Raw genomic sequence first — 27332 nt, 5'->3', positions numbered from 1 at the left:
CGACAGATCCAGTCAGTCAAGACGTGATGTGTTGACTTCACAGTGGTACAATCACACTGTGGGACGTCAGCGGTATTGTGGCGACATCAGACTTGCATTGCAGGCCCCAGCCATTGCATGCAGCAAGGGCCACAGCCCTGGAGCAGGCAGTGTTGTGGAGTCGGGCAGCCACGTCTGTGCAGGAGTTGCTGAAGTTGGAAAACTAGCTAGAAGCTACAAGATGAAGTCTATGTTGGCCCTGAGCGTTCAGAACTGGAGGCAAACACAATCTAAGCACTTGGAGAGCACTTTTGGGGAAGGCAGAGTCCTTCTAGCAAAGTCAGAGGTCAGCAGGCAGCAGGCAGCAGGCAACAAGCAGGGCATAAGTTCTTCTAAGCAAAGCAGTCCAGATAAGTTCCTTGGGCAGCTAGACTGTTCATCTGACAGAGTTCAGGTGTAGATCCAGAAGTCAGAGACCCAGTATATATACCCAAAAAATTTCTTTCGAAGTGGGGGAAACTTCAAAGAGTTGTTTTGAAGTGAACAAGATCCACTTTCAGCCCATCCCTGTCTGCCAGGATCCCTGTAGGGGGTTGTAAGTCCTTTGTAAGTTCTTTGTTTGAGAACAGGCTATTGGCCTTTGAAGTGTAAAAAGGTGCCCCTCCACCCTTCCAGCCCAGGGAGACCCATTCAGTATGCAGATGAATGCAAATGTGACAGAGTGCCCTGTGTTTATGGCTGTCTGGGTGAAACGCACAAAGAGAGCCATCAACCATTACAGACCAGACATGGATCGGACACAGGCTGTAAGGCACAGATGGAGGTAAGTGCAGAAAAATTTCCACTTTCTAAAAGTGGCATTTCTAAAATAATAATATTATATCCAACTTCACCAGTAAGCATGAATTTCTATCACTATTCTGGTCATACTAAACATGCCAGGGCTACTCCTTCTAGATCAGAATCTATCATTTAAAAGTATATGAGGGCAGTTCTAATGCTAGCCTATGAGAGGAGCAGGCCTCACAGTAGTGGACAACGAATTTGTGAGTTTCACCCTACTAGGGCATGTAAAAACACATAAGTACATGCCGGGCCATTTACGTAATTACCACACTGCCCTATGCGATACCTACAGTCTACCTTAGGGGTAAATTATATGTAGAAAAAGGGGAGTAGATTTAAATGTCAAGATGAAGTGGCAGTGAAACTGCACACATAGGCCTTGCAATGGCAGGCCTGACACATGATTAAGGGGCTACTTATGTGAGTAGCACAATCAGCGCTGCAGGCCCACTAGTAGCATTTAATTTACAGGCCCTGGGCAGATGTAATGCACTTTACCAGAGACGTACAGGTAAATTAAATATGCTAGTTGGATAGGAATCAATGCTACCATATTTTGGGGAGAGAGCATGTGCACTTTAGCACTGGTCAACAGTGGTAAAGTGCGCAAAGTCCTAAAACTAGCAAAATTGAGGTCAGAAAAAGAGGAGGAAGGCAAAAATGTTGGTGTGACCCTTCAGAGAGGGCTATTTTCCAATGCTTATTTAATATTATACAGTTTGTATTAAAATGTTCAAAAAAATACATTAATACAAAATTGAATGCAAAAAGAGATAGCCCATTGAGCATGAACAGTACTTCCCAATAAATGCAAAAAACCAAAACACTGGCCAGTGATAAATCATAGCTTTTCGAATATTAGTTATGAACAGCTAAAATAACATGTCATGTATTCGAAGTTTCATAAAATTAAGGGAAACTATTACATAAATATAAACATTTTCTTTCCAATTTAAATGTATTTTCCTATTGCATATACTTTATTAAAAAGCTACATAGTATTTGGGGAAATGCCAGTCCTTTTGATAAGACTCTTTAAAGCATCTTTAACATCTTTATTTCTCAGACTGTATATAAGTGGGTTTAGCATGGGGGTCATCACACTATAGAGAATTGAGAGCAGTTTGTCCCGCTCTTGGGTTCCACTGTGTCTGATTCGGAAATACATGCATATTTTAGAGCCATAAAACAGAGTGACAGAAACAAGGTGAGAACTACATGTGGAAAAAGCCCTGTGTCTTCCTGCTGCACTGCTCATGCTAAGGATAGTGAAAAGAATGTTCACATAGGACAGAATAATCACTATAAAGGGGCAGATGCAGCAAACCATGGCAGCAGCAAATACTGTCACCCTATTAATGAAGGTGTCAGCAGAAGCTTGACTCAGAACTGCTGGCATGTCACAGAAGAAGTGGTTGATGATGTTAAATCCACAGTAAGGCCAACTGAAAATAAAACTGGTCAGTACTGCAGATACACTGCCACCCCACATCCATGAAACAGTCATCAATGAAACACACATTTTTGGATTCATGATCACTAGGTATCGTAATGGGTTACAGATAGCAACATGCCTGTCATATGCCATCACCACTAGCAAAATGCACTCTGTGGCTCCCAGAGAAACAAAAAGAAACATCTGCACAGCACAGTCTGCAAATGAAATAATTGAGTTGTTTGGGTTGACGCCACTTATAGCTTTTGGGAGTATGGTGGAGGTTAAACATATTTCCAAGAAAGACAGGTTTCTGAGAAAGCGATACATTGGTGTTTGGAGACCATTGGCCACTGTTACAAGTAATACAATTGTCATATTACCTATCAAAGTTGCAAGGTAGACTAACAAGAGGAGCACAAACATTGACTTCTGTAGATAGGGATTAAAGTCTGAAAATCCCAAGAGAATGAAGTCCTTAACAGAGGACTGATTGGTGCAGTTCATGGTTTTATTGCTTCCCCTGAAAAAGATAAAAAAGCACAAGATTATTAGACAATTCTCTCTGAGAAAACAAACTCGCAAAAGCTTCGGCAGAGGATTAAAACATCTATGGAAGCTTTGTGTGTACAGTCATTCACTATACTTCCTACACTACTTACAAGTTATGAGGGGTGGTATCTGCATGAGATTACAAGCCAGATTTATCAAAGTGTCACCAAATGTATTACACCAATAAAAAATGCTGCGATGCATTGCGTAACAGTGAGGGAGAAGGAGAACAGGAGATATCTACAAAGATATGGCCAGAGCTCTCCCTAATGCCAGAGCAGAATTTCAGTGCTGTGCGTCATGCACACAACTTCATGCCATAGTGCAAAGGTGTGTGTGTTTGAGTCTAGCATCTGTTTTGTGATGGAGGGGCTCCCTTCCAGTCCAAAATACTAAGCCTAGACAACTTTTAAAACTTTTCCTACTTTGTGTTTGTGCTGTACAGTGCAGCACACAAATAAAGTTAAAAAAGAAAGGCAAAATGAACACATTACACCTTTTAACACCTGCTTTCAAATTGCATTATTTTTTTATTTCTCAGTATTTTGGTAGATAGGTTTTGTTGTGATGTTATTTTAGTAGTTTTTATGGGCACGTTATTTTAGCCATAGATCTGCAGCTTGTGTCCTTTAGCCTAGTATGATTCATTTTATTTTCTGAGCAGAAGTTCTCTTCTGTGGTGATGTTTTATTTTCCTTTATCTCAAATGCTTTTAGCACAGAAACTGTTTTCATTACTGTGCTTTGCTCAAGGTTGTCTTTAATATGTTGTCAGTGCAAAGTGGAATACTGCAATCTTTGTCTCTTCACGAGAAACATACATGTTCTTACATCAGGGCAGGTTTCTCATAACACTAGCTGTTTTATTATAAAACATCCCTTTCCCCCCCTATATGTTAGCGGGAGAGTTCCTGTCAGAAAATTGCCACTGCATGCTGTCGCTTCACTGCAGCTGTCTGCTGAGACTTGGTGTCTACATTTACATAAGGGAGGACTCTCAGTAGACTAACAGCCCTCTTCACTATCATATTCAGGTATGGGAGATGGTGTCTTTCAATGAAACCTGAAAGGTGGATTAGGGCTAACTCTGCAGTGCTCTAGTAACATCTTATTGGCGTAGGTAGGAATCCTGACACTTAGCACTCTGACACTATAGTGGGACCTTTCTTCTTTTTCATTTTCCTTGTCACTGAATTGCTATTATTTGGTTTTATCATCCTAATCGTTGCAGTACATGCTATTTTATCTAGAATGCAGTTGATTCAATAAAATGCATTGCACCAATTTCAGCTTCTGTCTGTCTTTGCAAGTGTGTATGTAACTGAGAGAAAAGGATGAGATCTGTTGCACCATGATTTCCGTGAGGAATCATAGGGGGTCATTCCGACACCGGCGGGCGGCGGGCACCGCCCGCCGGACGGAAACTGCCCAAACACCGCACCGCGGTCAAATGACCGCGGCGGTGATTCTAACTTTCCCGCTGGGCCGGCGGGCGATCTCAAGAAGATCGCCCGCCGGCCCAGCGGGAAAGCCCCTGCAAAGAGGAAGCCGGCTCCGAATGGAGCCGGCGGATTTGCAGGGGTGCGACGGGTGCAGTTGCACCCGTCGCGATTTTCAGTGTCTGCAAAGCAGACACTGAAAATCATTATGGGGCCCCTGCACTACCCATGCCATTGGCATGGGCAGTGCAGGGGCCCCCAGGGGCCCCACGACACCCGTCCCCGCCAGCCTCTTCAGAACAGGCTGGCGGGAAGGGGGTCGGAATCCCCATGGCGGCGCTGCAAGCAGCACCGCCATGGAGGATTCCCTGGGCCAGGGGTAAACCGGCGGTAAACCGCCGGTTGCCCTTTTCTGACCGCGGCTTTACCGCCGCAGTCAGAATTGCCCATGAAGCACCGCCAGCCTGTTGGCGGTGCTTCCGCGGCCCTCTGCCCTGGCGGTTTCAAACCGCCAGGGTCAGAATGAGGTCCATAATGTCATGTGTACGGCTGCCATAAATCATGGCCACTTTTAGGTGCTGGTGAGGTACTGCTAGCTGGCTGAAAGGGTTAGACCGACAGTTATGATATGAAATAAGATTGCACTCAGTTCCCTTTAGCCAGACAGTGCTGCCTCCCGAATCCAGCCTCTTTTAGTATAACGAGAACCAAACACAACATGGTACCACCAATATTGGTCAGACACTGACTCGCTGTCTCACTACATGCTAAACATCGTATATATGGAGATGTCCATGATATTGAGGATGTCCTCCTTAGCTGGATATGTAGCACCTATTTTAGACTGAAAGTAGTTCAAGCTGGAACCTTAAAATAATTAACCCCTAATTGGTATCCTTTTCTCTGAACCAATATATTTACATTGGCAAAACTGCAATGGGAGGTAATTGCAGTAAACATGAGGCCCCCCACACTAATCATTTATTAAATAATGACCTCATAGCTCAGGGGATGCTGTTATATTTGTGGTTGAGGATCACCCAGCTTATAGGACAGAACTTTTTTACTCTTGGGTCAATTTTCCAGCAGTTGATGGGAACTCTAATACATTTCATCATTGTATACCTGCACAATACAGAGCATATCCATACATAGAGATATCATGATCTTTCCAAGACCACCAAAACTGTCTTGATGGTGCCCTACACCATACAATACTACATTTTAGGCTAGGGTCTCTGAGTAATGATGGTCCTACCTGGCTTCGTTTGGCCACATATACACCGCATTGTGATGCAGGCACCTTCGCGGCAGCTGAGGTTAGCCGCTTATACATTGAAATTGTAACAATACATAGGGGGTCATTACAACATTGGCGGTAAAAGGCGCTTACCGCCGTGCAGAAGACCGCCAATACACCGCACGGCCGCAGAATTCCGCCACACCTATTATGACCCACATCTCGGAATCCGCCGAAATTCAGACACCCACACAAGTCCCCCACGCCAAAGGTCAGTGCTAAACTGCCAAAAACAAATCCTCCAACTCCACGCCAACAGAAATACGCCCATGCTATCACGACCCACGAATCCACGCGGCAGTCTTTCAACCGCGGTATTCCATTGGCGGTACATACCGTCATGCTCAAAATACACACACATCTCCAAAACACTGCCACATTGGACAATTCAAAATACACAGACCTGATATACATATAAACAACACTCCCACACACCCAATACAATATAAAACACACACCCACATCACCCACAAACCCCTGTGACCACAATTCACGGACGAAGGCCACATAGACAGCACAGCAAAGACAACCCCACCATACAGAGGCACACAACATCCACACACAAAACACCACACACCACTACACATCACCACACACATCAACACTCACCCCACCCCACACATCATACACACCACCCCATGGCACGTCAAAGACACCCCCGCTTTTCCGAGGAGGAGCTCCGGGTCATGGTGGAGGAAATTGTCTGGGTAGAGCCACAGCTATTTGGTTCACAGGTGCAGCACACATCCATAGCCAGGAAGATGGAGCTATGGCGAAGAATAGTCGACAGGGTCAACGCTGTGGGACAGCACCCAAGAAATAGGGAGGACATCAGGAAGAGGTGGAACGACCTACGGGGGAAGGTGCGTTCAACGGTCTCCAGGCACAACATCACGGTTCAGCAGACTGGTGGCGGACCCCCACCTCCTCCCCCACAACTAACAACATGGGAGGAGCAAGTCTTGACCATCATGCATCCAGAGGGCCTCGGAGGAGTCGGTGGAGGATGGGACACTGGTAAGTCAAATTTTAACTATCCTATCCCCCACCCTACCTGCATGCTATCACACCCCCACCCTCCCCTATCACCCCAACTCCTCACTAATGTATTCATAACACAAACTACACATCCCAACACCAAGCCCGGCATGACACAACTAAGCATGGACACCTATCACCTAAGTATGCCCACTGCACATACCCAGAACAACCCCCTAACCATCATCACACAAGCCCCCAAACAGGAATGCTAGCACTGGGGTACAAAGACACCCACCCATTGCACACCATCACACACACACACATGCAATAATCATGCTCTTATGCCCCTGCAGGAACACGAAGGACCGTCACCACACCAGAGGGTCAAGACAACACCACTCCACCCCCAGAAGAGACCCACAGTGACGATAGCAGCTCTGCCTTACTGGATCCTGATGACCAGCCCGGACCATCGTGGGCCTCGGGACAGTCGGTTCCCCTTGCACAGGCACAGCCCAACACTGACCTTCCAGCCTCTGGTAACACCAGCACAGCACCCACCCAGCGGGCCCAAACCTCCGTACCCAGGACAGGTCAATCAGCGGTGTGTCCACCACTACAGGGAACCCAGGATAACCCACCACCCTAACAACAACAGGGACCTGGGGGTAGTGGTAGTGGGCACACGGTCCAGGGGACGGAGGCACAGGAACACAGGGGAACTGGGAGGGCTGCTGTGTGACAGGGGGCAGACAGGCCAAGGGAACCCACTCTCCCCGAGGCCCTCACCTCCATCATGGGAGCATACCACAACTCCCAGGAGACTATGGCAACGGTCCTGGTCAAGTTTCAGGAGACCCAGCGCCTGCAGGAGGACCAGTATTTGGGGTTCAGGGAGGAGCTCAGGACCATCAGCTCCGCCTTGGGCACCATCATAGGGGTGCTGAAGGACATACAGCAGACCCTGAGGGACACCGTGGCACTCCAACGGGCCCCTGACACAAGCCAGGACGATGAACTGCCCACCACCTCCGCCGGCGCTAGTGGACAGGATGTCCCGCCAGAGGACCACCACACCAGCACCCCACCCCCTGCAGACAGACAACCACCACGCAAGCGGTCCCTGAGATCCAGGGACAGGACAGAGCAAGATGGCAAGACCCCCGGCAGGAAATGAGACCACCCTGATTGTCCCCCCACTGTCCCACTTAGTTACCCTGTCCATACTTGAACTGCCCCAGCTCCACTTCCTATGCCCATATGGGCAGTGCACCTGTGAGACTAATAGACTGGATTCTGCCATGGACATTTCTCCGCCATCACCCATCACCATTTTGCCACCCCCTCCCATTTCTGAGCACTTCAATAAACACCCTTGAAACACAAAATAATCTGGAGTCAGTCTACGATTTGTTCAAATGTAATATCTATGACAGTGTCAAAATGCGTTGTGAGATGTAAAGGCAACATACCAATGTCACACATCACAAGTCCTTGAAGGATGCAAGTAGATGACACACGTTGGTAACCACACCTGTGAAACCGTAATAGAAAGAAACAACTCAATTACCAAATAATCCCATTAAATTACACACAGGATAGAGGAAGACGTGTGACAGTGAATGTAATGGTAAAAATGAAAATGTTCTCACCTGTGTGGAAATATTGCTGTATGACTGACTCCCTGTTGTCGTTGTCTTCTTCCTCAGCTTCCTCCTCATCACTGTCCACAGGCTCCACAGCTGCCACAACACCGTCATCTGGACCATCCTCCTGCAGAAAAGGCACCTGGAGTCGCAAAGCCAAGTTATGAAACATCGAGCAGGCGATGATGATCTGGCACACCTTCTTCGGTGAGTAGAATAGGGAACCACCTGTCATATGGAGGCACCTGAACCTGGCCTTAAGGAGGCCGAAGGTGCATTCGATCACCCTCATAGTCAGCCCGTGGGCCTCATTGTAGCGTTCCTCTACACTGGTCCTGGGATTCCTCACTGGGGTCAATAGCCAGGAAAGGTTGGGGTAACCAGAGTCCCCTAATAGCCATACACGGTGCCTCTGGAGTTGACCCATCATATCAGGGATGCTGCTATTCCGCAGGATGTAGGCGTCATGCACAGAGCCAGGTAACATAGCATTAACCTGGGAGATGTACTGGTCTGCCAAACAGACCATCTGTACATTCATCAAATGATAACTCTTCCGGTTCCTGTACACCTCTTCACTCCTGTGGGGGGGGACCAGAGCTACATGTGTCCCATCAATAGCACCTATGATGTTGGGGATATGTCCAAGGACATAGAAGTCACCTTTGACTGTAGCCAAATGTTCCACCTCAGGGAAAATGATGTATATCCTTACGTGTTTCAGCAGGGCAGACAACACTCTGGACAACACGTTGGAAAACATAGGCTGGGACATCCCTGATGCCATGGCCACTGTTGTCTGAAATGACCCACTTGCAAGGAAATGGAGCACTGACAGCACCTGCACGTCAGGAGGATTCCAGTGGGATGGCGGATTGGTGACATCAGGCCTGTCTCCAACTGGGTACATAGTTCCTGGATTGTGGCACGGTCAAACCTGTAGGTGACGACTAAATGTCGCTCTTCCATTGTCAACAGGTCCACCAGCGGTCGGTACACGGGAGGATTCCGCCATCTTCTCACATGTCCCAGCTGACGGCGCCTACGAAGGACAACAGCGACGATAAAGTCAATTTTCTTCCTGGTATGTACCAACAGTTACACAGAAGACTACACCAAACACAAAACCCTTCCTGTATGTGTGTTGAGTGTATGCCTAGCTATGTGTGACGCAGAAGTAAACCAAGCCATGTGGGCCCCTGAAATGGCGGCTGCCTGACCTCTAAAATGGGACAATGGGATTGTGGGGTAACTGCGCTGGCGTTGCACACCGTCGCGGTAGGTGGTCGTAGACCGAGGCGCAATGCTGCATTGGTTTACATAGGACCCTATGGGTCCCAGGAGCTAATGAACAGGTGCACCGGCGGTGATGATACGCACCGCCGCGGACGTCACCGCCGCGGACGTCACCGCCATTTTCTATCTGTTCAATCACTAGATACCTGATCTTCGACAAGAGAGGACCTACACAGCAAATGCTGGTGTGAACTCGGTCTGGAAGCGACAATGGTTGCTGCGTCTGGGGAAAGGGCCCCTGCCTTCACTGCTCAGGAGTTGGAGAAACTGGTAGACGGGGTCCTCCCCCAGTACACGCTACTCTACGGTCCTCCAGACCAACAGGTTAGTACACAGGGAGCACGTTGTATGGGCTAGGCCTGGGTGGAGAGGGCTGGTTGTAAGAGGGAAGGGGGCAGAGTTCAGGGAACATTAATGCATGTGAATGAATGGGCCACATGGCTAGAGTAGGGAGGGGGCCACTCACATCGACGGTGCAGTTGGTAATGACTTTTCATCATCCCTTGTGCATGTCATGTAGGTCAGCTCCCACCAGAAGAGGGACATTTGGCGTGCCATCGCCAAGGACGTCCGGACCCTGGGGGCCCACCAGAGACAGGGCACCCACTGCCGGAAAAGATGGGAGGACATTTGCCGCTGGAGCAAGAAGACGGCGGAGGCTCAGCTGGGGATGGCCTCCCAACGTGCGAGGGGTGCCCGTTGCACCATGACCCCCCTGATGTTCCGGATCCTGGCGGTGGTCTACCCTGAGTTGGATGGGTGCTTGAGGGCATCACAGCAGACACAAGGGGGTGAGTACAACCTCATTCTGCGGACTTTGCACGCAATGGAGGGGTCTGGGTGGGGGAGGAGGCCTGTGGGTGTACCTAGGCCAGCCAGAAATACGTAGACTAGGCCCCTCTGTAATGCAGCCCATGTGGCACTCTACACCACCGCAGTAGAGTGCCAAGTACATGTATATATGCCCCTGTGGCATCCATGTGTGCCGATGTCCACCATAGCCATGTAGGCCATATTCCAGGAATTGCATATGCATAGGCTAGGAGCACGGCATAGTGCAGGGGGCCGCTGTGACTGTCTTTTCCGCCAACGGTAGTGGTATGCCATCCACTCAACCTGTTCTTCTTCTGACTCCCCCCACCCTCTTTTTGTGCTTTCGCTGTTCTTATGTGCATCAGCATCATCAGGCGGAGGTACAGTGGCACCGGAGCACGAGGGAGCTGCATCTCACATGGCCATGGAGGGCCACACCTCGGACTCAGAATGCACCAGTGGGACGGAGGGCGAGGGGAGCTTCACGTCGGCCACCGGATCACCAAGCAGCGACACGGACTCGTCCGCCGATGGGAGCTCCCTTGTGGTGGCGGTACCATCTGTGCGCCCCACTTCTACAGGTACAGCCGCCACCTCCCCTACCAGCACTGCCCTCCCAGCAGCCCCTCAGCGTTCACCCCGTGCCCGCTCACCCAGGAGGGTGGGCATCACCTTCGCCCCAGGCACCCCAGGCCCTGCCCCAGTCACCCCTGCTGCCCTCAGTGAGGAGGCCATTGATCTCCTCAGGTCACTCACTCGTGGGCAGTCTACCATTGTGAATGCCATCCAGGGTGTAGAAAGAGAGTTGCAACACAGTAATGCATTCCTGGAGGGCATTCATTTTGGTCAGGCTGTCCTTCAGCGAACCCTGCAATCTCTGGCCTCAGCACTGATGGCAGCCATTGTCCCTGTGTCTAGCCTCCCCCCTCTAACCGCCTCCACCCAGACCCAATCCCCTGTACCCCAGCCCATCCCAAGCACACCTACAGACCAGCATGCACACAAGTCAACACACACAGGTAGCTCAAGCAAACATAGGCACCACACAATCCACAGGGACTCACGCAAGCATCACCCACATACAGACACAGCAACATCCACTGCCTCCACTGTGTCCCCCTCCTCCTCTTATCCCTCCTCCCTCCCAGTCTCGTCTACACACACACCTGAATGCACTACATCTACAGGCACCAGGACTCGCAACAGAACACCCAGCACCACTTCCCGCTCACCTGCAATCACCACCTCCACTGCCATTTACACGTCCCCTGTGTTCTCTCCCAGTGTGTCTGTGACGCCCCCTCCAAAAGTACACAAACGGGAGCACCCACACACCCAACATCCATCCACCTCACGACAGCCTCCAGTACCTGCACCCAAAACACCTAAAGTGACACCTCCTACAACCTCCTCATCTTCCTCCACTCCCAGGCCCCCTCCAACTACCCATCTCAGTGTTCGTCAGAAACTGTCCCTCTGTAAAGTTGACCTTTTTGCCCCCACCCCCCCCTCCAATTCATCAGTCCTGTCGTAGCGCCTCAGCCAAAAAGCCTCCAGTACCAGTGGTGCCTGTTCAAGGTGTGTGGAGTGCACCGGCCACCAGGGCAGGCAGTATGACCCAGAGCCAAGGCACTGGCAGCCCACCCCCTGTAAAGGCTCTGAAATTGGAATGTGGACGACGGGACCGTGTGAAGACTCCTGGAGGGAAAACAACTCACAGGGGTCCCAAGGGGATTGGAGAGTCAGCTGTGACTCCACCAAAGGTGGGGAAGGGCCAGAGGAAGTCTGCCCAGCCTGTTGTGAGTATCACAGCGGAGAAGGGCGGCATCCTTCCCGGCGGTTGAGACGCCTCCGCCTGCACCGTCGTGACTGGTCCGGAGACCACCGCCAGAGTCATTGCCCAGGAGGGCCCAAGTATCGTCACTCGTCAGGAGACCACCGCCGGAGTCATTGCCCAGGAGGGCCCAAGTATCGTCACTGGTCAGGAGACCACCGCCACCGCCGGAGTCAGTGCCCAGGAGGGCCCAAGTATCGTCACTGGTCAGGAGACCACCGCCGGAGTCATTGCCCAGGAGGGCCCAAGTATCGTCACTGGTCAGGAGACCACCGCCACCGCCGAGAGTCAGTGCCCAGGAGGGCCTAAGTATCGTCACTGGTCAGGAGACCACCGCCACCGCCGGAGTCATTGCCCAGGAGGGCCCAAGTATCGTCACTGGTCAGGAGACCACCGCCACCGCCGGAGTCAGTACCCAGGAGGGCCCCGGCTGCCACAGCCCAGGTGGGCTATGAGGGAGCGTCATGCCACACACCAATGCCCAGTCTAGGGAACGTCATGCCACACACCAATGCCCAGTCCAGGGAACGTCATGCCACACACCAATGCCCAGTCCAGGGAACGTCATGCCACACACCAATGCCCGTTCCAGACTGCCATGGCAAAGCACCGCTGAACAGTCCAGAGACCGCCATGGCAAAGCACAGCTGAACAGTCCAGAGACCGCCATGGCAAAGCACCGCTGAACAGTCCAGAGACCGCCATTGCAAAGCACCGCTGAATAGTCCAGGATCACCACGGCAAAGCACCGCTGAACAGTCCAGAACCTCTATGGCAAAGCACTGCTGAACAGGGCATGCACCGGGTAAGAATGATAAGACCACCACATCAAGCATCGTTATCCCATGTGCAGCTGGACAGTGACGGGACAGGAACTTTCACGGGGAGACTAATCCAGTCTGGGCACAAGTCCCCCTCCAGAGCCAGTGGCGGCTGTTATCTACTTGCGAAATTGTGGCTTTGCACTCCCCAGGATGTAACAGTGGGCAAACCACCCACTGTAGAGACTTGAGAGACTGTGGCTTTACACTCCCCAGGATGGAACAGTGGGCAACCCACCCACTGTATAGACTTGAGAGACTGTGGCTTTGTACTCCCCAGGATGGAACAGTGGGCAAACCACCCACTGTAGAGACTTGAGAGAATGTGGCTTTGCACTCCCCAGGATGGAACAGTGGGCAACCCACCCACTGTAGAGACTGTGGCTTTGCACTCCCCAGGATGGAACAGTGGGCAAACAACTCACTGTATAGACTTGAGAGGCTGTGGCTTTGCACTCCCCAGGATGGAACAGTGGGCAAACCACCCACTGTATAGACTTGAGAGACTGTGGCTTTGCAGTCCCCAGGATACATCAATGGGCATGGAGCCCTGTCGTGGATATGGCTTTGCAGTCATCCGGCTGAGGTGCCCCCCCTTCCCTTCCCCCTGAGGTGCCTATAGTATTTCTATCTGATGCCCCGGCAGTGTTCTCTCAGATTGTGGACAGGTATCTACTGTGGGCCTCACCCATGCATTTTTGGACTAGTGGTACACGGACATTGATATGTGCATATCTGCACTACTTCTCGTAATGTATATATTTCTGGCTGATTTTATTATATATCTGTATATTTTTGACAGACATGTATATTGCTTCATTGCAATGTTTGAACTGATTTTGCTTTGTCTTTGCATTCTTCCAGTGGGATTGTGGGTTGTTACTGTGATTTTTGTGGATGCATTGGTGTGTATGTTGTAATATGCGATGGTGGGGGTGGGGGTGTTTCGTGTGTGTCCCCTTAACCTTTGCCTCCCCCATGTCGTAGGTGCAGTACTCACCGTTGTCTTCGGCCGCGGCGGAGTTGGTCTTCGTAGATGAGTAGGAATACAAGGGCCGGTAGAATGTGTAATTCGGGCTCCATGGAGTCCTTGTTCATCGTGGGATGTGTTCAGATGAGCGTTTTCCCATTGAAGTAACTGTTTCCACCGTGTTTTTATCCACGGTGAATCCGCCCCGGAAAAGGTGGCGGATTGGCCTGTTGTAAAACTGTGGGCGGTACATTGTGTTCCGCCTGTCTGTTGGCGGTGACCGCCGCGCTGCTTGTCTGTACTGCCGTGGCGGGCGGTGTGTTAAAGTGGCAGTCTTTGTTGGCGGTTTCCGCCAGGGTCATAATTCCCTTCTTTTGTCCGCCGGCCTGTTTGCGGTATTACCGCACCTTTAACACCGTCCGCCAGGGTTGTAATGACCCCCATAGACTCTTAGTACAGGTTGTAATGGAAACATTCAATAGTAACCCAGAACGTGTTGCTCCAGCACAAATGCACACAGTCACAGCAGGCATTAACCATGCGACGGTGCATTCAATTATTGGTAAGGTACCCTCCAAATGTAAATATATTTCTTTTTAGATAAAAATAAACACCCTGGAAGCTGTGTTTCCTAATACAAGACCTCAAGATGAAGACAGGATTCACACTATGTGCTTGCCATTTGGAATGGTTCATGTATTGGATAAGTGCAACACTTGAGGCATGGTATTTGCCAAGCTATTCACTACCACATGTGGTACACCAACACTTGCCAATTTTCCGGAAAGGTTAAGTTCAAGATGAATACTGGGCTGCCTGGGCCCTGGATTTGGGTGTGTAATTAATGGGTAATTTTGCTACAGTGTCCAAATAACAGTAAGTAACCTTAAAGGGGAAGCATTAGCAGTAGCATTGTGCTTGCAACCCTGGGATGTTCCTGTACAGGATCAAGAACAGGAGCTGCCTAAAGTTATTGCCGAAACGTATTCAAGTATAGATCGGGATAGTTTGGAAGCCAGACCAAGTAAACTACAGTTACAAGCTCAATTCAATTAGGATTCTACCAAGCAATCATCTGAAGGTTCTAGAAAACCCTGGGATAAACTAAAACAAACATTTAAAAAAGACAGGGGAGAATCTCCACAATCAGAGACCCCTGCGAAATGTTACAATTTAAGAAATAGGAATAATATTAAAACTCTGGCTAGGTATCAATATACTGATACATGCCTATCTTGTTCCTTTCAGGACTCATGGGATAAACATAGTGAGAGAGGTGGGTGATTGGAGCAACGCAAGTATGTGAAACCGAAAAAAGATTCAAAGAATCTCAGCAGAAGTTTAAATTAAAACAGAAAAGAAACATCCACAACAAAACCCTAATTCAAAAAGAAGTGTCAGTTATTTCTTCATGTAATGCCACGCAAGATGAGAGCTTTATTGGAGAACAGTAACTGGGCACTGGCTCTGTTAGACAGCACAGAAGAGATCACAATAGTTCACTGGAATCGTCTAGAGCATCTGGAGGTGAAAGTAACTGATGACTTCATAGAAATCAAGACTGCGGGCATGGGCATATCCCTCCCAGTAGGATGTATAAAATGAAAATACAATTAGAGGGAGACATTGAGCACATAGTTGATTAATATTTTGGTGACAATGAATTGACATTTATGACATTATGGGCCAGATCTTCAAGAAACTGGTGCAGTATGGTGCTGTGTCAAAATCGGCAGCGGTGTGCTGTGCCAGTTTTAAATTGCAGGCATGCGCCATATTTACAAGTACACAGCTCATCCCTGCGTTTCCTCTTATGCTGGTGCTAAATTAAGAAGCTTGCACCAATGCAGGCATCCTTGCACCGTAGTGCAGGGGTGTCTGCCTCACTAGAGTGATTGTTTGCTGTGCCAGTTTTAAATTGCAGGCATGCGCCATATTTACAAGAACACAGTTCATCCCTGCGTTTCCTCTTATGCTGGTGCTAAATTAAGAAGCTTGCGCCAATGGAGGCATCCTTGCACCATGGTGCAGGGGTGTCTGCCTCAGTAGAGTGATTGTTTATGTGCAGAAAGGCATTCCTTCCTGCACATAAACAATCTACAATGGTGATTTGGAACTTCAGTATTTTTGAATGATTGTTTATGTGCAGGAAGGGACACCATCCTGCACATGAATAAGCATTCATGGCCTTTTGCTCTTTTTATGTGTGCTGTACCGCCATCCAGTAAAACTGTGGCAGTGTTAAAGCAATGAGTGATGTAGTGGAATGCCCACAGCAACACACATTGCATGCCCCTCTGACACAGAAAACTGCATCAGAGGGGCCATATTTGCAAGGCAGCATTAAGCCACAAAAAGTGGTTCAACACCACCTTGTAAATGTGATGCACTGCACAGTTCCACCAGAGCGTCACTAAAGGTGACACTTGAGTGGCACTAGGACCTTGTAAATCTGGCCCTTCTTTTGTCAAAAAGGATTGGCCAGCAGAATTTGTCTGTGAAGTCCAGCGGGGGGACAAGATCATAAAGCCTTCCTTGTCACCCCCAGTTCCTATAGAATTAGTTGATTCATACTCATTCGATTGGGCATTGGCACAGGCCCCTTAGCTGTATCACAACCATGTTGGGTGCGATAAAGATTCTCCCTACCACTTAATACGAATAAGGTCCCAACCACAACCTCAACCTCACTATCCTATTAAGTGTGAAACTAAAATACTTGTGAGTGAAATTCTCGCGCAGCTAGAGTGCCAGGGTGTAATGAAGCCTTGTGTCTCACCAATGAAAAATCCTTTATTTCCTTTTGCCAAACTGGCTCATTCATATGGAATAATCTTAGATTATAGATAGTTAAAGTGTCATACACGGACATTTGCTATTCACACAGAACATCATTCATTAACAATATAGTGTGCAAATGAAGTTGGATATTTTGGATGGTTCTTCTGCCAAATTACAGAGCCTAAAATCAGGGATCTAACAGCATTTAGCACTTTAAAATCACAGAACAAAATAAATAATTCAAGGCATCCACAGAGGTATAAAAACAGTCCTGGGCTGCTTTCAGGTTATGTGACTTCCATTTTACAGGACATCGACCCTGAGGCATTTGTCCTATGTTGATGACATCTACCTAATCTCATTCACCACCTGAAATGGATGGCCCACATTGTTGTGGAATTTGCCGAATGCGGCTACAAACTTACTTTTAAGAAAACTAAAATTTCTGTTCTCAGTGTCCTATTTTTGGTATATGAGTTGTCAGATGAAGGCTAAAACCTAGCACCCCACTTTCCAGCCAATCACCTTTAAAAATATCCAATCTTTAAATGGTTTTTAAACGTTGGCAGAATTTACATTCCAGATTATGCACAATGAATTAAACCATTATATGATTTAATATGCCCTGACGTTACAAGCAAATATTGGACACTTGTTCTCAGACGTTACCAGCAAATATTGGACATTCTCGGAGCATTACAACAAGACATGCTTGCAACAAAACATTTATATACAAGGGACAACAAGTCACATTTGGACAACAGAGTAATTGATGGTGCCATCGGTTTCACCTATGTAACATTTGATGAGGATAATACTGTCCCTATTGCATACTAATCACACATGTACTCCACAGCTGAACAATTATTCGCTTCCACAGAAAAGATTCTGGAGGTCATTACAACCCTGGCGGTCGGTGTTAAAGCGGCGGTAATACCGCAAACAGGCCGGCGGACCAAAAAAGGGAATTATGACCGTGGCGGAAACCGCCAACAAAGACAGCCACTTTAACACACCGCCCGCCACGGCGGTACAGACAAGCAGCGCGGCGGTCACCGCCAACAGACAGGCGGAAGACAATGTACCGCCCATAGTAGGGAGGAGCCCAAGTATCGTCCCTGGTCAGGAGACCACCGCCACCGCCAGAGTCAGTGTCCAATGTTAACCAATGCAGCATTGCGCCGCGGTCTATGACCGCCTACCGCGACGGTGTGCAACGGCAACGCAGTTACCCCACAATCCCATTGTCCCAGTTTAGAGGTCAGGCAGCCGCCATTTCAGGGGCCCACATGGCTTCATTTACTTCTGCGTCACACAGAGCTAGGCCTACACTCAACACACATACAGGAAGGGTTTTGTGTTTGGTGTCGTGTTCTGTGTAACTGTGGGTACATACCTGGAAAAAAGTTGACTCTGTGGTCGCTGTTGTCCTTCCTAGGCACCAGCATTTGGGACAATTGAGAAGATGGCGGAAACCTCCGGTGTACCGACCGCTGGTGGACCTGTTGACAATGGAGGAGCGACATTTAATCGTCACCTACAGGTTTGACCGTGCCACTATCCATCAACTATGTACCCAGTTGGAGCCAGACCTGATGTCACCAATCCGCCATCCCACTGGAATCCCCCCTGACGTGCAGGTGCTGTCAGTGCTCCATTTCCTTGCAAGTGGCCCTTTTCAGACAACAGTGGCCATGGCATCAGGGATGTCCCAGCCTATGTTTTCCAACGTGCTGTCCAGAGTGTTGTCTGCCCTGCTGAAACACGTAAGGATATACATCATTTTCCCTGAGGTGGAACATTTGGCTACAGTCAAAGGTGACTTCTATGCCCTTGGACATATCCCCAACATCATAGGTGCTATTGATGGGACCCATGTAGCTCTGGTCCCCCCCCACAGGAGTGAACAGGTGTACAGAAACCGGAAGAGTTATCATTCGATGAATGTACAGATGGTATGTTTGGCAGACCAGTACATCTCTCAGGTAAATGCTATGTTTCCTTGCTCAGTGCATGACGCCTACATCCTGGGGAATAGCAGCATCCCTGATATGATGGGTCAACTCCAGAGGCACCGCGTGTGGCTATTAGGAGACTCTGGTTACCCCAACCTGTCCTGGCTATTGACCCCAGTGAGGAATCCCAGGACAAGGGCAGAGGAACGCTACAATGAGGCCCATGGGCGGACTAGGAGGGTGATCGAACGCCAGGTTCAGGTGCCTCCAAATGACAGGTGGTTCCCTATTCTACTCACCGAAGAAGGTGTGCCAGATCATCATCGCCTGCTCGATGCTTCACAATCTTGCATTGCGACGCCAGGTGCCTTTTCTGCAGGAGGATGGTCCAGATGACGGTGTTGTGGCAGCAATGGAGCCTGTGGAGCCTGTGGACAGTGATGAGGAGGTAGCTGAGGAAGAAGACAACGACAACAGGGAGTCAGTCATACAGCAGTATTTCCAGTGACACACAGGTGAGAACATTTTTATTTTTACCATTACATTCACTCTCACACGTCTTCCTCTATCCTGTGTGTAATTTCATAGGATTATTTGGTAACTGAGTTGTTCCTTTCCATTGCGGTTTCACAGGTGTGCTTACCAACGTGTGTCATCTGCATGCATCCTTCAAGGACTTGTGATGTGTGACATAGGTATGTTGCCTTTACAACTAGAAACACATTTTGACACTGTCATTGATAATATATTTTACCAAATCATAGACTGACTCCAGATTGTTTTTTGGTTCAAGGGTGTTTATTTAAGTGCTCAAAAATGGAGGGGGGTTGCAAAATGCTGAACTGTCACTGGGAAACTAATCCAGTCTGGGCACCATTCCCCCTCCAGAACCAGTGGAGAGATCCATCCACTCTCTCTGTCCTTCACAGGATGAAGCAGTCTGGGCACCAGTCCCCCTCCAGAACCAGTGGAGGCTGTTATCTACTTGAGATACTGTGGCTTTTGACTCCCCAGGATGGTCCAGTGGGCAACTCACCCACCGTAGAGACTTGAGAGACTGTGGCTTTGCACTCCCCAGGATGGTCCAGTGGGCATCCCACCCACTGTAGAGACTTGAGAGACTGTGGCTTTGCACTCCCCAGGATACATCAATGGGCATGGAGCCCCGTCGTGGATCTGGCTTTGCACTCATCCGGCTGAGGTGCCCCCCCCCTTTCCCCCTGAGGTGCCTGTTGTATTTCTCTCTGATGCCCCGGCAGTGTTCTCTCCGTTTGTGGACAGGTATCTTGTGTGGGCCTCGCCCATGCTTTTTTGGACTAGTGGTGCACGGACATTGATATGTGCATATCTGCACTACTTCTCGTAATGTATATACTTTTGAATGATTTTATAATATATCTGTATATATTTGAGACATGTATATTGATACATTCCAATGTTTGAACTGATTTTGTTTTGTCTTTGCATTCTTCCGGGGGGTTGTGGGTTGTTACTGTGATGTTTGTAAATGCATTGGTGTGTGTGTTGTAATATGCGAGGGTGAGGGTGGGGGTGGGGGTGTTGCGTGTGTGTGTCCCTGACTTTTGCCTCCCCCCTACCCTATGTTGTAGGTGCAGTACTCACCGTTGTCTTCGCCGGCGCCGCCGTTGGTGGTCGTAGATGAGTAGGAAGAGAAGGGCCGGTAGGATTCGCAATTCCGGCTCCATGGTGTCCTCCTTCCTCGTGGGATGTGTTCAGGTGAGCGTTATCACATTGCGGAAACTGTTAACGCCGTGTTTTTATCCACGGTGAATCCACCCCGGAAAAGGAGGCGGATTAGCGGGTTGTGATACTATGGGCGGTACATTGTCTTCCGCCTGTCTGTTGGCGGTGACCGCCGCGCTGCTTGTCTGTACCGCCGTGGCGGGCGGTGTGTTAAAGTGGCTGTCTTTGTTGGCGGTTTCCGCCACGGTCATAATTCCCTTTTTTGGTCTGCCGGCCTGTTTGCGGTATTACCGCCGCTTTAACACCGACCGCCAGGGTTGTAATGACCCCCAGAATCTTTTCTGTGGAAGCGAATAATTGCTCAGCTGTGGAGTACATATGTGATTAGTATGCAATAGGGACAGTATTATCCTCATCAAATGTTACATAGGTGAAACCGATGGCACCAGCAATTACTCTGTTGTCCAAATGTGACTTGTTGTCCCTTGTATATAAATGTTTTGTTGCAAGCATATCCTGTTGTAATGCTCCAAGAATGTCCAATATTTGCTGGTAACGTCTGAGAACAGGTTGGAGGGGGGAGGCTAGACACAGGGACAATGACTGCCATCAGTGCTGAGGCCAGAGATTGCAGGGTTCGCTGAAGGACAGCCTGACCAGAATGAATGCCCTCCAGGAATGCATTACCGTGATGCAACTCCCTTTCTACACCCTGGATGGCATTCACAATGGTAGACTGCCCAACAGTGAGTGACCTGAGGTGGTCAATGGCCTCCTCACTGAGGGCAGCAGGGGTGACTGGGGCAGGGCCTGAGGTGCCTGGGGCGAAGGTGATGCCCACCCTCCTGGGTGAGCGGGCACGGGGCGAACGCTGAGGGGCTGCTGGGAGGGTGGTGCTGGTAGGGGAGGTGGCGGATGTACCTGTAGAAGTGGGGCGCACAGATGGTGCCGCCACCACAAGGGAGCTCCCATCGGCGGACGAGTCAGTGTCGCTGGTTGGTGATCCGGTGGCCGACGTGAAGCTCCCCTTGCCCTCCGTCCCACTGGTGCATTCTGAGTCCGTGGTGTGGCCCTCCATGGCCATGTGGGATGCAGCCCCCTCGTGCTCCGGTGCCACTGTACCTCCGCCTGATGATGCTGATGCACAAAAGAACAGGGAGAGCACAATAAGGGGGGGGAAGACAGAAGAAAGACAGGTTGAGTGCACGGCATACCGCTACCGTTGGTGGACAATACAGACACAGCAGCCCCCTGCACTACGCCGTGCTCCTGGCCTCTACAGATGCAATTTCTGGGATCTGGCCCACATGGCTATGGTGGACATCTGCACACATGGATGCCACAGGGGCATGTATACCTGCACTTGGCACTCCACTGCGGTGGGCGTGGAGTGCCACATGGCCTGCATTACGGAGGGGCCTAGCCTACGTATTTCTGCCTGGCCTAGGTACACCTCAGCCCTCCTTCCTCAGCCAGCCCCTCAACTGCGCGCCAAGTACCCAGAATGAGGTTTTACTCACCCCCTTGTGTCTGCTGTGATGCCCTCAAGCGCCCATCCAACTCCGGGTAGGCCACTGCCAGCATCCGGAACATCAGGGGGGTCATGGTGCAACGGGCACCCCTCCCACGTTGGGAGGCCATCCCCAGCTGAGCCTCCGCCGTCTTCTTGCTCCAGCGGCGAATGTCCTTCCATCTTTTCCGGCAGTGGGTTCCCCGTCTCTGGTGGACCCCCAGGGTCCGGACATCCTTGGCGATGGCACACCAAATGTCCTTCTTCTGGTGGGCGCTGACCTACATGACATGCACAAGGGAAGAAGAGAAGTCATTACCAACTGCACCGTCGATGTGAGTGTCCCCCCTCCCTACCCTAGCCATGTGGCACATTCATTCACATGCATTAATGTTCCCTGAACTCTGCCCCCTTCCCTATTACAACCAGGCCTCTCCACCCAGGCCTAGCTCATACAGCGTGCTACCTGTGTACTAACCTGTTGGTCTGGAGGACCGTAGAGTAGCATGTACTGGGGGAGGACCCCATCCACGAGTTTCTCCAACTCCTGAGCAGTGAAGGCAGGGGCCCTTTCCCCAGACGCAGAAGCCATCGTCGCTTCCAGACCGAGGTCACAGCAGCACTTGCAGTGTAGGTCCTCTCCTGTCGAAGATCAGGTATCTAGTGATTGAACAATTAGAAAATGGCGGTGACGTCCACGGCGGTGACGTCCACGGCGGTGCGTATCATCACCGGCAGCGCACTTGTTCATTGGCTCCTGGGACCCATAGGGTCCAATGTTAACCAATGCAGCATTGCGCCGCGGTCTATGACCGCCTACCGCGACGGTGTGCAACGGCAAAGCAGTTACCCCACAATCCCATTGTCCCAGTTTAGAGGTCAGGCAGCCGCCATTTCAGGGGCCCACATGGCTTCATTTACTGCTGCGTCACACAGAGCTAGGCCTTAACTCAACACACATACAGGAAGGGTTTTGTGTTTGGTGTCGTGTTCTGTGTAACTGTGGGTACATACCTGGAAAAAAGTTGACTCTGTGGTCGCTGTTGTCCTTCCTAGGCACCAGCATTTGGGACAATTGAGAAGATGGCGGAAACCTCCGGTGTACCGACTGCTGGTGGACCTGTTGACAATGGAGGAGCGACATTTAATCGTCACCTACAGGTTTGACCGTGCCACTATCCATCAACTATGTACCCAGTTGGAGCCAGACCTGATGTCACCAATCCGCCATCCCACTGGAATCCCCCCTGACGTGCAGGTGCTGTCAGTGCTCCATTTCCTTGCACGTGGCTCTTTTCAGACAACAGTGGCCATGGCATCAGGGATGTCCCAGCCTATGTTTTCCAACGTGCTGTCCAAAGTGTTGTCTGCCCTGCTGCAACACATAATGATATACATCATTTTCCCTGAGGTGGAACATTTGGCTACAGTCAAAGGTGACTTCTATGCCCTTGGACATATCCCCAACATCATAGGTGCTATTGATGGGACCCATGTAGCTCTGGTCCCCCCCCACAGGAGTGAACAGGTGTACAGGAACCGGAAGAGTTATCATTCGATGAATGTACAGATGGTATATTTGGCAGACCAGTACATCTCTCAGGTAAATGCTATGTTTCCTGGCTCAGTGCATGACGCCTACATCCTGGGGAATAGCAGCATCCCTGATATGATGGGTCAACTCCAGAGGCACTGCGTGTGGCTATTAGGAGACTCTGGTTACCCCAACCGGTCCTGGCTATTGACCCCTGTGAGGAATCCCAGGACGAGGGCAGAGAAACGCTACAATGAGGCCCATGGGCGGACTAGGAGGGTGATCGAACGCCAGGTTCAGGTGCCTCCATATGACAGGTGGTTCCCTATTCTACTCACCGAAGAAGGTGTGCCAGATCGTCATCGCCTGCTCGATGCTTCACAATCTTGCATTGCGACGCCAGGTGCCTTTTCTGCAGGAGGATGGTCCAGATGACGGTGTTGTGGCAGCTATGGAGCCTGTGGAGCCTGTGGACAGTGATGAGGAGGTAGCTGAGGAAGAAGACAACGACAACAGGGAGTCAGTCATACAGCAATATTTCCAGTGACACACAGGTGAGAACAATTTCGTTTTTACCATTACATTCACTCTCACACGTCTTCCTCTATCCTGTGTGTAATTTCATAGCATTATTTGGTAAATGAGTTGTTCCTTTCCATTACGGTTTCACAGGTATGCTTACAAACGTGTGTCATCTGTATGCATCCTTCAAGGACTTGTGATGTGTGACATACGTATGTTGCCTTTACAACTAGAAACGCATTTTGACACTGTCATTGATAATACATTTTACCAAATCATAGATTTGTTTTGTGGTTCAAGGGTGTTTATTTAAGTGCTCAAAAATGGAGGGGGGTTGCAAAATGGTGAGGGGTGATGGCGGAGGAATGTCCATGGCAGAGTCCAGTCTATTAGTCTCACAGGTGCACTGCCCATATGGGCATAGGAAGTGGAGCTGGGGCAGTTTAAGTATGGACAGGGTAACAAAGTGGGACAGTGGGAGGACAATCAGGGTGGTCTCATTTCCTGGCGGGGGTCTTGCCATCTTGCTCTGTCCTGTTCCTGGATCTCAGGGGGTGGGGTGCTGGTTTGGTCGTCCTGTGGCAGGGCGTCCTGTCCACTAGCGCCAGCGGAGGTGGTGGGCAGTTCATCATCCATGCTAGTGTCAGGGGCCCCTTGGAGTGCCACGGTGTCCCTCAAGGTCTGCTGTATGTCCTTCAGCACCCCTATGAAGGTGCCCAAGGTGGAGCTGATGGTCCTGAGCTCCTCCCTGAACCCCAAATACTGGTCCTCCTGCAGGCGCGGCGTCTCCTGAAACTTGACCAGGACCTTCGCCATCGTTTCCTGGGAGTGGTGGTATGCTCCCATGATGGAGGAGAGGGCCTTGTGGAGAGTGGGTTCCCTTGGCCTGTCCGCCCCCTGTCACACAGCAGCCCTCCCAGTTCCCCTGTGTTCCTGTGCCTCCGTCCCCTGGACCGTGTGCCCACTACCACTGCCCCCAGGTCCCTGTTGTTGTTGGGGTGGTGAGTTAACCTGGGTTCCCTGTAGTGGTGGACACACAGCTGATTGACCTGTCCTGGGTACGGAGGTTTGGGCCCGCTGGGTGGGTGCTGTGCTGGTGTTACCAGAGGGTGGAAGGTCAGTGTTGGGCTGTGCCTGTGCAAGGGGAACTGACTGTCCCAAGGCCCACGATGGTCCGGGCTGGTCTTCAGGATCCAGTAAGGCAGAGCTGCTATTGTCACTGTGGGCCTCTTCTGTGGATGGAGTGGAGTTGTCTGGACCCTCCGGTGTGGTGACGGTCCTTCGTGATCCTGCGGGGGCATAAGAGCATGATTATTGCATGTGTGTGTCATGGTGTGCAATGGGTGGGTGTGTGTGTACCCCAGTACAAGCATTCCTGTGTGGGGGCTTGTGTGATGATGGTTAAGGGTTGTTATGGGTATGTGCAGTGATCATGCTTTAGTGATGGGTGTCCATGCTTAGTTGTGTCATGCAGGGCTTGGTGTTGGGATGTGTGGTTTGTGTTCTTAGTACGTTAGTGAGGAGTTTGGGTGACAGGGGAGGGATTGAGGGTGGGGGTGTGTGATAGCATGCAGGTAGGGTGGGGGATATGATAGTTAAGATTTGACTTACCAGTGTCCATTCCTCCACCGACTCCTCCGAGGCCCTCTGCATGCATGATGGTCAAGACTTGCTCCTCCCATGTTGTTAGTTGTGGGGGAGGAGGTGGGGGTCCACCGCCAGTCCGCTGAACCACGATGTTGTGCCTGGAGACCGCTGAACGCACCTTCCGCAGTAGGTAGTTCCACCTCTTCCTGATGTCCTCCCGATTTCTTGGATGCTGTCCCACAGCGTTGACCCTGTCCACGATTCTGCGCCATAGCTCCATCTTCCTGGCTATGGATGTGTGCTGCACCTGTGAGCCAAATAGCTGTGGCTCTACCCGTAGTATTTCCTCCACCATGACCCGGAGCTCCTCCTCGGAAAAGCGGGGGTGTCTTTGGCGTGACATGGGGTGGTGTGTGTGATGTGTGGGGCGGTGTCAGTGTTGATGTGTGTGGTGATGTGTAGTGGTTTGTGGTGTTTTGTACATGGAAGTTGTGTGGGTGATAGTGTTGTGTGCCTCTGTGTGGTGGGATTGTCTATTCTGTGCTGTCTCTCTGGCCTTCGTGACTAATTTTTGGTCATAGGTGTTTGTGGGTGATGTGGGTGGGTGTTTTACATAGTGTTGGGTGTGTGGGAGTGGTGTTTGTATGTGTATCAGGTGTGTGTATTTGGAATTGTCCAATGTGGCGGTGTTTTGGAGATGTGTGTGTATTTTGAGCGCGGCGATGTGTACCACCAATGAAATACCGCGGTTGAAAGACCGCCGCGTGGATTCGTGGGTCGTAATAGTATGGGCGTGTTTCTGTTGGAGTGGAGGTGGAGGTTTTGTTTTCGCCAGTTTAACACTGACCTTTGGTGTGGTGGACTTGTGTGGGTGTCTGTATTTCGGCGGATTTCGAGATGTGTGTCATAATAGCTGTGGCGGAATTCCACGGCTGTGGTGGTGTATTGGCGGTCTTCTGCATGGCGGTAAGTGGCTTTTACCGCCAATTTTGTAATTACCCCCTCTGACTGCTGTTCAGATTGCAGTCTTTAAAGAGAGACCTCTGGCTTAGGAGAAATGCATTATTGTCATCTCTCTGATCCCAGCCCATGAGGCTGTCAAAAATGCTAGCATTCCTAATGCAAAAACATTACACCCAAGGTGGATTGAATGGGCAACATCTTTGATAGTCACTAATGTACACTAAATCGTAGATCCAATACTACAAAGCCAATAATACCTTCAATATGAAATGGAATATTCAATACCGGCAAACACTTTACCAACTGAACAATGTTAAATGATTATTTACACTGATGGATCAGCCAAACCATCCATGGGCACAAAACATCAATACTGCTCCACTTGTGCAGCTGTGAGTGGCTACATGAAAGATGGTGAATCCACAAAACACTTACACGCAGACCTTACAGGACTACACTGCACAACAAGTAGAGCTCAAGGCTCTGGTCATGGCACTGGTACATATGGATGCAGAACAACTAATGCTGATAGTACATACATTGGGAGGTCAATGTGTAGAAGTACATGTTGCAGGCAATACCTTGGGTGATGAAGCAGCCAAGTCAGCAGTAGCTATGGCTTCTGTTGCTGCAATACTCATTCACAAACAAGGTTGGATGATGAAACATTTGCTGCTGTGAAAGCTTTGGCTGATGGCAAGCCGTTATGTTGGAAATGGCCTTTCTGCAGGGTCGCCCTCAAACTTTTTGCCTTCTTCCTTCTCTTTTTCTGACCTCATTTTTGTTGGCTTTAGGACTCTGCACACTTTACCACTGCTAATCAGCTCTTCCCTTAAAACATGGTGACATTGGCTTATACCCAATT

General features: G+C 50.0%; 1 protein-coding gene across 1 annotated transcript in view; it reads right to left on the bottom strand.

The window, feature by feature from the left end:
• Positions 1-1816: 1816 nt before the first annotated feature.
• LOC138301577 (olfactory receptor 10A4-like) overlaps positions 1817-27332 on the bottom strand; it is an 82162-nt gene continuing 56646 nt past the window's right edge. Inside the window, exon 3 of the mRNA XM_069242093.1 lies at positions 1817-2783. Within this exon, the coding sequence (XP_069098194.1) occupies positions 1817-2783 (967 nt within the window). The remainder of the gene's footprint in view (positions 2784-27332) is intronic.

This window comes from Pleurodeles waltl, chromosome 6 (genome assembly GCF_031143425.1).
Source record: "Pleurodeles waltl isolate 20211129_DDA chromosome 6, aPleWal1.hap1.20221129, whole genome shotgun sequence".
Taxonomy (NCBI): domain Eukaryota; kingdom Metazoa; phylum Chordata; class Amphibia; order Caudata; family Salamandridae; genus Pleurodeles; species Pleurodeles waltl.
Note: the sequence above shows the minus strand (reverse complement) of the source record. Positions and strands in the feature narration are given on the sequence as shown.